Below are 12838 nucleotides of genomic sequence, written 5' to 3' on the forward strand. Positions count from 1 at the left end.
AAGAAAAAGGAACATAAGCATCACGATGGGCATGATGTGCATCAATCCATATTGTATCCGTACAAGAGCGGAGATGGAATGGACACCACTCCTTTCTCACTCGTGACAAGGGAAGCAAACTTAAGGATTAACGATCGAGCCGTTAACCACCTGAGCGGCACCGTTAGTGTGCTTAACGTCACTGACACCCTTGCCGTTGACGAAAGCCTGGTCGAGCTCATCCGAGAATCCACGCGAGGGATATCCATCGACCTTAGTGCCAGAGGTAGCATGGGCAGTAGAGCCCGAGGCTCCAGCCGCAGCAGCGTTGCCCGCCGCACCGCCAGCGACGGCGCCAGCAACTCCGCCAGCAACGCCGCTAGTGGCTCCGCTGGTGGCTCCACCGACTTTGCCGTCAGCAGTGGTGTGGGGCTTGCGAGTGACGGGGCCGGCGGAAGCGATACCGGTGGACTCGGAGGCGCTGCCGATGCTGAAGATGGGGCACTCCCAGCGCTCGCCCTTGGCGGCCAGATCGGCGTACTCGGTGGCCTTGGTGGAGACGCCGCCGGGCAGCTTGACGTCGGGGAAGATGGAGTCGTGCATGGTCATGACGGTCTGGACCTTGGTGTCGCGCTTGACGACGGCCTCGGCCTGCTTGGCCTTGGCCTGGCTGCGCGCACGGATAGCGTCGGCGTAGCGGGAGAACATGCTTGGGGCGTTCTCGGGGTCCTCGCGGGCGGCCTCGGCGGCCTTCTTGGCTTCGATGGAGATCTCGTTGGCCCAGGCGTCACCCTTGTTGAAGGCTTCGCGGATTTGGGCCTCGACGACCTTCTCGAGGGCGGGGCGGACGACGCGGAAGAGCATGGGCTTGAAGGTGGAGAACAGGACCTTGTGCTTGGATTTCTTCAGCTTGATGTCGAAGTTCTTGATGTTGACCGAGACCTTGTCCAGCTTGACGATGTGCTGCTTGTCACCCTTGTTGACGGTGGAGGCGGCAATCTTGAAGCCGAAGCCGTCGCCGCTGAGCAGGATGTCCATGATACCGGTGTCGGTGATGGAGGGGAAGCCCTGCTTCTTCTTGATGTAGTAGCTGACGTCGCGCAGATCGGCCTGGATACCAGAGGCGGAGATCATGATCTTGTTGTCACGCTTGTTGGAGATCTTCTTGCGGCCCCAACGGAAGTAGTTGTCACTGCCGAACTCGACCACGTTGGGCATCAGGTTGTCACTCTCAATGACGAGGTTCTCAATGACAACATCAACCGTGGGGTCGGACACCTCAATACGGGGAATGGGAACGTAGCGGACGTTCTCGAAGATTCCGGGCAGGATGATGTCGCGGAGATCGGTGAGCAGGTGCTTCTTGAAGACAACCTTGCCGCCAGAATCACGACCCAGATCCTTGAAGAGGGTCTGAATAGACTCGGACAAGGCCTTGTTGCGGGGATCCTTATCAAACTGATCGGCGAGGAACTTGATCTCGTCGATGATGCGGTCGCTGTGGGAGCGGTAGCGCTCACGGATCAAGTAGCGGCCCTTGTCGTACAGCTCATTCCACTGTCTGGTGGCCTCATCCTCCATAATGAAGCCTTGCTCGCGCAGGCACTTGCGGATGTAAGTGTCAATGTTCTTGAACCAACCGCGAAGCTCAGGGTCCTTGTCAGCATCACGGTAGATGTTGTTCAGGGACTCGAAGAAGTCAGACAGAGAGGTGTTGTTGGCAAAGCGCTCGATGAGGGTCTAGTAACGTTAGTATTTTGCTTGCAATCATTCCCTGGTACATCACTACTTACGCGCAAGTTGTACTCAACAGCTTGGACGCTGTCGGTAGCGCGGACATCCTTAACAGCACCGCCACTCTGGGTACCGGCCGTCTTGGTGTGTCCAGCGTACTTCTCAGCTAGCTCAAGTAGGGTTTCAATAGCTTGCTGGTCTGGGTTTGGTCAGTGGCAATTCTATTTTTGAGAGGTACGATCAAATACTTACAATCAGCGTGGCCTTGGATCTCAATGATCATCTTCTTCAAGCGCCAGATGGTCTGCTCACGACGCTCCTTGGGGATTTTATCATTGAGGTAGTCCTTGGTCTTGTTGGCATACTGCTTGGTACGGCTCTGTTCCGAAGGGGAAACAGATGCATCATCGCCGACTTCGGGGTTCTCAACAACTGAAGTGGAGGCTACACTTGCCTTTTCCTATTTTGATATTAGTAAATTTCTCGGACACAATAGGAAAAAAAAGAAAAAGTGGGTGAAAACTGACGCCCTTGTTTTTCTTGAAGCGGTTCTTCAGATCGTCCTTGTTAACGTTGGGCTTCTCGTGCCATACGTTTTCCTCAGCGGGGGTATCAATCTGGGCAAGTTGATCCTCCGATGGGCGGACCTGGTTGGCAGCCTTTTGGGAGGCATCGGCGGCGATATCACGCAGCAAGACAGTTGCGTCACTCACTAAGTAACATTAGCACACACAACACGGGCCCTCCCCATGGTGATACTCACGAATTTTGCGGAACTCTCCATTGGTAATGAGGAGCGTTCCCAAGGTCTTGAGACCCTGCAGTGTCCTCTCGCCGTCCTGCTTGCCAGACTCCTTTGAGATAGGGACGTTGGGAGCCTTGGCATCGCCGGCGGAAATCTTCTGGGCTTGCCAGATGAAGTCTTGCAGGAGCTCGCCCTCGTTCTTGGTCAGCAGCAATTGCTTGGCCTGTTCGATGACGTTACGCAGGTCCTTGACGAGAACTTTGCCATCGTCGGAAAGGTCCGCCGGTGGCGATGAGAGGGCCTTGGAGGCAAGGGCACTATTCAAGGCAATATCGCACTGCTTGTTCTGTGGGAGGTAGTCAAGATTAGTATGCGGGTTCGATTGTCAATGTAGCTGGATCAATTGCGACTAACGGAGGGAAGTTTGCTGTTCTTGAAGGCTGTTGACAAATGCATTAGTGACTTGGTCGATGATTACGGAGAAGTGGAATGTCACTCACCATGGTAGATTCCAAACAGTTGGAGCTTGGCGTTAATATCCTAGAGGGCATGGAGGTCAGCACTGGTTGTCGCTTGGACAATGGATGATATCATGTCAATCTCACCTGCTCCTTCTGCTTAGTATCAGTGGGACGATTCACGGCAGCCATGGTGAATAAACCGTGTTATCTTAAGGGGCGGGGGGATTGTTGCAGAGTAATAGATTCTTAAGAATGATCAGCTCAAGTTTTTTGCAATGTGAGCAAACAAGACATACAAGGGGTAGGGTTGAGTAATTAGCAATTATACTAAAACAAGGGGGTATCACTGGAATGTTTGGTATTGGAGAAAAAAAGGGAAAAAAAAGAGAAATCGGTTTTTTTGAAAAGGGGATGGACACCTATATAGAATAGTGCAAATGATCGAGGTCATAAGTGAAATCGAAAAAAAAAAGAAGGAAGATCGTCTGTTCTGCTACGTAGGATTTTCCTTCTTGAACCTCGATACGCAACCAAATTCTGACGTCATGTGCCACGACGGACTGCATTCCCTCCAATGGCCCTTAATGGCCCTTAATGGCCCTTTTCTATCCCAATTCGCCCAATTTGCCCTTTTGCGGCCCAATTGATGGAATGTTTGCCTCGGACTTCTTTCGTTTTGATTACTAGTAAGGCGAAGCTCGTTCTGCTAAGTATAAATCACATGTAGCTCTCCAAAGCACCAACAATTCTTTCGAACCTGCTTGGGCCCAGGCTACTGGATTAACTCGCCATTTTGCCCCTCAAAGTGGGCAATAACGTACTAGTGCAGCTTTAGCGCCTCCACGTTAAACCTCATCGAGCCTAAAGATCTGCACTGTATTCAAGGCTCATCAACTTCCTTCCTTTAGGGCTGGTTCTTGGCAACCACGGGCTTGAGCTCAGATTTTGTCAAAGGTGGGGTCATCATTCGGCCTTGAAACCCCAGTTCTTTGTAGCTTGGATTTTAATCATGTACTTTTTTTTTTTTCTGTCTCTTTCCCACCGCATCAGTTTGACGTCAACCAGACGAGACCTGCTTTTGGACTGGAAACGGCGACGTGTGCATGCAGCATGGGAGTGACTAAACTAAGTAGTATGGGCAAACTGGTTGTTGATCAACATCATACCTGCTTTTGTCTTTTTTTCCTTTTCGCCCTAATAAACGCATGGAACTATTGATTCTCATGGTTTGATCAGCACGCGATCATGTCAAGCTTGCGTAACTGTGTTTTTAGCTTGGGAGGGTTTAGTGGGGAAAAGTAAAGATTGACTTTCGGTTTCCACAAATGGGGCATGTGGCTGGTGGATGTGGCTCACCGCTCAGGCGCAAAGGGGTCAAGAAACAGAAATACAAGGGATTGATCTGGAACAGGAAAAGCAACCCTTGGCTTCTCTGAGTTTAAGTATTATACGAAAAACAAAAACTAAAAAACTACAAGAAAAAGAAAGTTTCTTTGCCTCTTCTACTTTATACATTAGAAGTATGATGTAATCTGACGTTCTGATGTTGATTTTCCTTAGATAAAAAAATCCCCCTCAGAGTTCAAGCCATCGGAAAATACTATAAACGAAATACGATGATGACATACCTTGGCCCACAATCAAGGTATAACATTTGAATCGATGGGTCAAGTGGAGAATCAAACCAAAATAACCTCGAGAAGTGTCTCACATGTATAATATCTCCGCTACACTTGATTCGACAATATCCAGCCATTCTCAAATCGTCACTATGTAACTACTCCATACAGTATACAGTACACCTCCCCATCAGGCCATCAGGCCATCCAAAGCACACATGCAAATACTTACGCGAACCCCCCAAACTCCACCTCAATCCGCATTCGAACCCGAACTCATATGTAAAGGCTCCACCCGGCAGCATCCCAATACCTGCGACTATCCTCCACAACCTTCTCTTCCCACCCGCCCTCAACAACAGGCCCCACAACCTGCACCGCAAACTGGCCCCTCCCCAGAACCTCGCGACAAGGTAAATCCATCGTCAGATTCTCCTCGTTCCCGTCCCCGATCACACCCTGCAACGCCTTCTCCGAAGCAAGGTACACCAGCCGCCCGATGTGCGCCCAGTAGATTGTGCCGCTGCACATGGCGCACGGTTCCCACGTCGACACCAGCGTACAGCGGGACAGGTAGTCCCAGTCGTAATTGTCTGCTGCGTTGCGCGCAAGTTCGGACTCGGCGTGTCGGACGTGCGAGAGGGAGTGCGAGGTCATGAGGGTTGTGGTGTTATCGGGGGCTAGGAGGAGGGCGGCGAAGGGGCGTTTGGAGTGGAGGTCTTGGGCTTGGGCTTGGAGGGATAGACATTGGGATGCGACGGCTTGGAATTGGGAGGGTGTTAGGGGGGCCAGGGGTTCCAGAAGTTGTGTTGACATGGCTTTTTTTTTTTTTTGCAGGGGGGACAGAATGGAATGAACCTGGATGTTCCTCGGGTGAATGTTGGGATGGAATGGGTGAGTGTGTAGTTTGTTTTTTTGTGGGTTGCGCAGGATTGGGATGTCAATTCAAAGATATAAAGATATACATATAGAGTATACAAAGGTACTGGTGTGTGTGTACCCCGTAATTATTGGTGCATACTCGGCGGTTTCCGACGATGTGAGGGGAAGACGCAGGGATGTCAGCCCCCCCCCTCATTCGTTTGACGATTGTTACACACTTGAGACGGAAAACCAAAACCAAAACCGTCAAGAGCAATTATAATGGGTATGTAAGCGTGTGCTGCAAATATATTGAGTGTGTATAGGTAATATACATGGTATCTTGACAATTATTCTAGATTATATACAGTTTTCATTTATTCATCAAGCCGGACATTCGTCACGATCAAGCCTGGTCCTGGGAGTAGATAAGGGTGTCCCCGAAGAGCTGCTGCGGGGATCACTCAGAGATTGTTTGGACGCTGGGCGAACCCGCTGAGTCGCAATATTCAAATCCAGGTCCTCGATAATCCGCGCCTGGCTGTCGCTATCCGCCGGTGGCTGATTAGGGCGGAAAGAAAGATCCACAAAGTCCGATAGGTCGGTAGGAGCCGAGTTACTGCCGCTCATTTTCTCCGCAAAGACCACTAATTTATTAAGGATGGCGTATTCCAGTTTGAGTTTCACGCTGTACACCATAGCTTTGAGGGTAAACTGGATATCGGACATGCCGGTATACTGGACGGCAATCACGGCCGCATCCATGAGGACCATGACAAGATTGACGACGAGGAGTTGAACGAGAATGCCGCGGTAGTGGCCGCGAGGACGGAGATGAAGGAGCCGGACAGCTTCGTAGGAATAGATACCCGAGAGAATAAGTTCTTGGAGGGAGAAACCGATGAGCTGGATGCGCTCGAAGACGTTGAAGCCGCGGATGAAGATGCTGGATTCGCTGGTGTGGCTGCCGAGTTCGAGGACGGAGCCCGGGACGTGGAAGATGATGGCGTCGACGATGATCATGATGAGAGTTGCGCGGAGGATCTTGGGGTTTTGGACGACAAGGTGTAATCGGGACCAGAGGACCAGCGACTGGCCGGTCACCATGCCAACCCAGGCGATGAGCTCCATGGCTACGGGGAAGCAGTTGTCGTAGATATCGTAGATGATGAGAAGGTATCCGAGACCAAAGGGGATGATGCTGATGGATGCGATGAGCAGACACCAGAAGTAGAGGCCGCCATAACGCTTGAAGGTTGCGAAGCAAAGGACGATGAGTTCTAGGGCATTGTACCAGGCGATCCCGATCAGTACGGCTACGGCGATATGCTCAGCAGAACCGTCCGTAGCCGAACGTCCGGCGAGACCGAATTCGCTGCCTGGAATGATACCGCTCGACATGAGGGCATGTTCAGATGGTGGTCGCGTGCTCGTGTGCGGGGAGGGTTGAAGTGCCCTGGAGAGCAGATTTACAAAAGAAACATTGGCTGGAGCCAGAATGGGCACGGGGTAGGAGAAAAAGAAAGAAAGATATAGGGATATAATTGGTGAAAAAGAGAGAGATTAAACGGTTGTCATCTAAGATCATATACAAAGATGTATATGAGGGGTTTAGATGTGCCCCGAGTATGAGACAGAAGGGAAAAAAGGATTGCAAAAAAAGTGAGATAAGAGGCGAAGGAAAAAGGTACGAGAGTGGATATGAGCTGCCATGGGTCGATATGAGTTAAGCATCATTGGCCCCTGAGGTTCCATATTGTGGGGTCCTTGAAGGTGTTTCCATGCCTTAACTCCTTAAACCCACGAGCTGATAGGCGACCTGCGGTTCGGCTGAACACTAATCCCAAAAATATCCACGTTTCTCCCGATAACGGCCGACCTCCAATGCGATAGGCTGAAGAAACCAGTATTTCCTTGAATCTTAAATGGAAATCTGGTCTGGTCAAACCCAGATCAGATTCAAATCACTTGTTCTCCCAAGGTTACTACTTATTCTATTTCCTTCTTACTATTTTTCTCTTTTTCGAGTCTTTCTTCGGTGTGGTTTCGGGGATTTTATTTCCCTTCGACCGCACATGAGAAGATTTTGATATTCTCGGGGAGATAAGAGATAGCTGGAAATTCCTTTTACGAGCGGCTAACTTCCGCCCTTAGTCAACTCTACCTAAAACTCTGGGGTAAAGTTGCCTTCTTCGTATAATAAAACTTGACAATTAATTTAGGGTTGGGCTATAGTTTGGGTTTGCCTTGGAAATACCTCAAAGTAAAGTTATAGCAACAAAACATTTGAATTGAAACTTCGACTCCGTCAATGCGCAAATGTTCTTGGAAGGTATACTCGATAATCGAGTTCTGCCAAGGTTACATCTTTGTAAACAAACTTCAATAGAAGTCGATCATTCACCATTCGAGGATGATTGATACGGAGATTTGCGTACTCCGTACGGGGTAAATGCAAAATCATTTGTAGGAATTTCTGGTAATCTATGTCAACACCACATGTGCCAAATTGATGTAGTCTGTTTATACATCGGCAGAGAATTCCCTTTTCCAGGTCTCGGCTATTTTAACGCGATGGCTTGGGCTAGAGCTTTCGGTTCACCTGACTGGCGGATGCTATGGCCCATGGCCCATCGGAGTCAACCATCTATCTCTTGGTCATGTGAGACAGCGTTCCAACATTTGAAAACATTTGCAGTTTTCCAAGATTCAAGGACTCCGAAATCGCTGGGCACCTTCACAGCCTTGAATGACCAACCTTGATATCTCCACAGCCGTTGGAGGCATACTATCAGTACTGACCCGAAATCTCCGTAATATGTATTTGTACATGTATTCCTGAGTTTTGAGGCTATAAATAAATATCAAAAATGGCAAATATTGGAACACTCAGCAAACTGAGCAAACTGAACAAATTGAGCAAATTGAGCAAATACTTTTTCGCGCATAGCCTCACATCTATAACCCATACTATACATACAGGGCAAACGAAGCAAACTGAGCAAATTGACTAAACACTTGAATTTCGCGTGTTGCCTCACAATCTTCAATACACATACAAATAGGGCAAACTGAAACAAACTGAGCAAATATTGGAATTTCGCGCATAGCCTCACAATCTACAATTGATCCATACTGTACATACAGATCTGTACTGTACCGCCACCATCTTCGGCTCAAATTGCCCAACTAATGAAAAGAGTGAACACCTTAGAGAATACTGTCGCTTCGGTAGTGTCTGATACTGCCGAACGGTCTCCTAGGCCTAGGAAGAGGATAAGCGCACCCATCAACATGATCGGCTGAACGGCTGAACGAGAGATAAATGGAAGACTTCTGTGCTAGAAGAGGTTTTGAACGCCCAGGCAGATTTAGCAACCGCAACACTGCACATGTATTCAGGCGAATCCCCAACCTGATAATAGAGACAAGTGGTCTGTACATATGACATTCACAGTCGGACTGATCCAGGAGAGCTCTTGCACACATGAAGTAATGGTGTGTGGGCAATCAAGCAAACTGAGCAAACTGATCAAATGCTTAAATTTCGCGCATAGCCTCACAAACTCACAACTTACAACCCATAATAGACACATAGTACAAACTGAAACAAACTGTGCAAATACTTTCAAAAATTTCGCGCATAGCCTAACACATGTGCAGTCTGCATTCCACATATATAGAGGGGGTCAACAATAATGTGCATAAGGTCTTGAAACAATCACATGCATGGAAGGAGTTCAAGTGCCTGGAAAGATTTTATAGCCAGCCAGTCACAACTATGTATGCGGTAAACTGACTGTCCGTGTTAGACTAGAAATCCGAGATGAAAGTATGGACCAAATGGCTGGAGATATCGGCCAAATGGTCAGGTAGATGGACGTTTTGGTGCCTCCTCCACCTGGGCAAATGTCAGCCTGGCGAAGACAAAATCAATATTTTTACATCCTTATGTACTAGCATTTGACCATCTGTATTTGCAATTCTTCAATTGCTACCAAGCTAGAGCTTCTGGCAGATGATAGAAGAAATGCTTGTTTCCTTTTAATTCTTGCCTAATTTGACTATGAAATGGATTCCTACCAGTTGACCCATACCTATGTTGAAACCTAGGTAGCTACTAGCTATGCCCTTGCTTTTATACATATGTATGTTCAGAACCTCTTCTTTAGGCCGAATGCGCTAATTATCGGTAGATTGCACGGACCCTGGCATTCTACTCTTAACGTTTCGCTGTTACTCTGTACAGCCCATGATGCCGGTCAGGTCTCCAACGCTCTTTTCCTTCTCTCTTTCTAACATTGAACTTCGTTCCCCTTCTCCTCTTATATTCATAGAATCAGCACTCCCCATGTCTCAGCACACAAGCACCTCAAATATCCTATTGACCGCCAGGATGGGCTCTGGAGCGACTTCAAACAGCAACAGTCGATGAGCTGCACCAAATACCAGAGGAAGTAAGTACTGCAAAGATTTGGTGATTTTTCTGTACAACATTTGAAGTACTAGAGCTAGATTCTCATACATATAGAGACTACATGAGATTGACGACAAGTTGATTCCCGTTGAAAATGTTCCAGTACAATTAGTCATTGATTGGCCGTGCAATTCACAGCGAACATCGACGAAAAGTTCGGGCAGAGCGCGGCCTGCCACCTGCCCCTGGGCTGTTGCTTTTTGAAGAGCCCGACGATACAGTAGTGGAGGTAGTAGAAAGAGGAGGATTCGATGGTTTTGGATTTATCTTATTTCGGACCAATTACTCAGAAGAAGAACGCTGGCGGCAGCGGCAAAAAGAGTTCACGCGCATTACTGACGTGCCGCTGGAGAAAACTAGCAGGGGAAAGAAATCGAAGACAAATGCCTCACACAAATCTACGAAGAAGAGGACATAGCTGGTTCCACTAATGAGCAGACCCTGCAGTAAGACTCTACCTCTATCCTTCGCGGCTCTGACCTTATACTCAAGTGCTGATCATCGCCATAGGGCATACTATGGCTACCACGAGGAGAATGGAGGTATCCCCGCGGGACTTAAGGACACTGATATGTGCTTGGTTGCCAATTCAGTTGCGATAGACTCTATAACAACCGACATGCCGTGGGTATATGCATCGGACGTATCATTCGATCATGCCAGTCCACCCGCAGATGGAGAATATCCAGGCTACTTCCGAGTTGCCATTGAGTCTGTAATCACGGAACTCTACCTCATGCTCACAGCAATGATACCGGCGGAGCTTTGACCTCCGAATAACAGAATATGGGAGTCGGCCTTTGAATAGATTGCTTCTTCGAATTACTCTCAAGTGTAGCAACCATTCTCAGGCCTACGCATGCGAGGAATCATGTGATCCCCAACACCAGGGCAAGTTCCAACCCTGAATGGTTGGATGTATGTAGAAGAAGAAGATCGAGGAGCCAGACTAGCGCATGAGCCAGCCTCCTCGATCTACAGTCTCTCCGATAAATCCTCTGTTGTGAGAGTATGCACAGCCCCACGTCTCTCGAATTTGCCCGGGGCATCAACCCGAAGATGGGTTTGTTGTATTTCCAACTGATCCATTTAGACTAGACAGAGTCCCTGTATTCATTTGTCAACTCCGCTTCTCGACACTGGCCTGCCAGCGGCGATGAACTTAAGTATGATTATTGAACCAATTCGAACTTTCTGTTTGTATGGGTCAGCAGTTTGGCAAGAGAAGTGACACAACACGACTGGTTAACTCCGGTGGAAGTGGCCATGCTATCTTCCAAGATTGCACAACGGGGGAAAAGGAATCAGAAGTTGGCGCTTGAGATCTTGGAGGGTCAGATGATGGGGAGATTTTGCTTCCCAAGAGTTCAGGGTATGTGTGCTGTCAACTTTAGGGGCTTGCTTGTTATCTGAACAATGGTGCACAGAATTTGAGGAAATTGTCATATCTTTGATGTCTCGACCTACTGAGTTGCTGAATGATCTCATTAACATCATACCTAATCTTGGAGTTGACAAATAATTTTCTGCAGCTGCCGTGAAAAGAAGGAAGGTAGCGGGAAATGCTCACAAGGAATCAGAGCTCGTGTCAGGGGATGGAAACGAACATCTGCCATATCAGATGTAATCCAATTCACTTCGTTCATTGTAGAAGGGGAAACCCGAGAGGGACAGAGAAGTGCTGATACACAGGCAGCAAAAGGATGAAATTATTGACCACTGGAGAAAGTGACAGCAGATGAAGGGGGCAACAAAAGAAAGAACAGATTCAAGAACGTGAGAGAAAGGGAAGAGTAATGGAAACTTGAAGAACAGAAGGGTGTGTGGATTGTGGATTGTAAGGTTACGCGCGAAATCCAGTGCGCACAACCTTACACGTGAGCACATTTTCAAATTTCCGAGTTTATAGAATGAAATTCTTCCAATCCAGAGGCTCCAGAGATTCCATTTATGATTTAACTATTATTGAATATTTGTGATAGAGTTTATTCCTATTGTCGCTATATTGCAAACTCAATAAGTCGTTCAAGTCTCGTCTTCAAATTCCAACTTAGCTACGAAGGCTTCAAAGACGGCTTCATAAACCAACATACCCCAATTTGATACCTAGGTTGATTTGAGGAAGAAAATGTTGAGTTGACTTGGCGCAAGCCTTCGGGGTCAGTAGCTTTTCGAGGCTTGACCTGACAGGAAGCCACGATCCTGAACACGAGTTTCTGTGGGAGTAACCAAGCCCTTGAAGACTAGTGGTAAGCCTCAAAGCCAATTTTGACCTAAACGTCCCGTCTTTTCTCCGAGAAGGTCTTTTCAAGGTTTGAAGTTGATATCGACGTGCCGTGATTCCCGGATACATTACATATGACAATGATATGTGGTTGTTACTATTCTCTTACTTGGTAGAAATGAATGTCTTAGACATTCCACACAGACCAACAGTAGAGGCGTAAATTTTAGACAATTAGAGCAGATCTGATCTGTATCCATGGATGCACGGAGTAAGGCAATCGAGCCCGGATGTATCGGGATTCGGGGAGGCGCTTCTTGGTCCATTGGGGCTCAGACCCCAGTCCAGAAGCTTCTGGGATGTTATATGGGGCTAGATGGGATTTGAAATTTCCAATCATTGTTTTGGTTTACGGATTATGCATCCGATGGAGTATAGCAATCTCCCTTCGTCCATGGTGGGGTGAATGCTCTGGGGCTCTGGGGCTCTATTTTGTTTCATTTGCCTCTGCTTACAATCATCCCATGATGTTTGATTCTTTGTTTATAATTCTACTAATTATATCCCGTACATAACCAAGACCAAATTCTCAGAACTAGGGTACTGTTTACACTATTTACTTTTTACCTTTTCATCTATTGAAATTTTACCCAATCGACCCAAGTTTGACCATCTCCACACTCCGTACTTGGGGGGCTTTTCGATGGCGGGAGCCAAGACCGCCTCAACCCATGGGAA

The 12838-nt window shown here is 47.9% G+C and overlaps 4 protein-coding genes across 4 annotated transcripts; 1 reads left to right on the plus strand and 3 right to left on the minus strand.

Annotated features, from left to right (window-relative positions):
- Positions 1-120: 120 nt before the first annotated feature.
- On the minus strand, positions 121-3108 carry N7466_004444 (uncharacterized protein; the record flags this gene model as incomplete). Its single annotated transcript, XM_057163841.1, has 8 exons — positions 121-1719; positions 1773-1912; positions 1966-2173; positions 2241-2425; positions 2477-2804; positions 2873-2898; positions 2959-2998; positions 3064-3108. The coding sequence occupies 8 exons, from the start codon at positions 3106-3108 to the stop codon at positions 121-123; spliced, it is 2571 nt and encodes an 856-aa protein (XP_057022522.1).
- A 1706-nt stretch (positions 3109-4814) lies between these two features.
- N7466_004445 (nucleoside deaminase) lies at positions 4815-5354 on the minus strand (the record flags this gene model as incomplete). Its single annotated transcript, XM_057163842.1, has 1 exon — positions 4815-5354. The coding sequence occupies one exon, from the start codon at positions 5352-5354 to the stop codon at positions 4815-4817; it is 540 nt and encodes a 179-aa protein (XP_057022523.1).
- A 429-nt stretch (positions 5355-5783) lies between these two features.
- On the minus strand, positions 5784-6800 carry N7466_004446 (uncharacterized protein; the record flags this gene model as incomplete). The annotated part of the gene is made up of 1 exon (XM_057163843.1): positions 5784-6800. One exon carries the CDS (start codon positions 6798-6800, stop codon positions 5784-5786), a length of 1017 nt encoding a protein of 338 aa, XP_057022524.1.
- A 3506-nt stretch (positions 6801-10306) lies between these two features.
- Positions 10307-10645, plus strand: N7466_004447 (uncharacterized protein; the record flags this gene model as incomplete). The annotated part of the gene is made up of 1 exon (XM_057163844.1): positions 10307-10645. The coding sequence occupies one exon, from the start codon at positions 10307-10309 to the stop codon at positions 10643-10645; it is 339 nt and encodes a 112-aa protein (XP_057022525.1).
- Between the last annotated feature and the right edge of the window lie 2193 nt (positions 10646-12838).

The sequence above is a fragment of the Penicillium verhagenii genome (assembly GCF_028828195.1).
Source record: "Penicillium verhagenii strain IBT 33310 chromosome Unknown utg000005l_segment0_segment0, whole genome shotgun sequence".
Classification (NCBI taxonomy): Eukaryota; Fungi; Ascomycota; class Eurotiomycetes; order Eurotiales; family Aspergillaceae; genus Penicillium; species Penicillium verhagenii.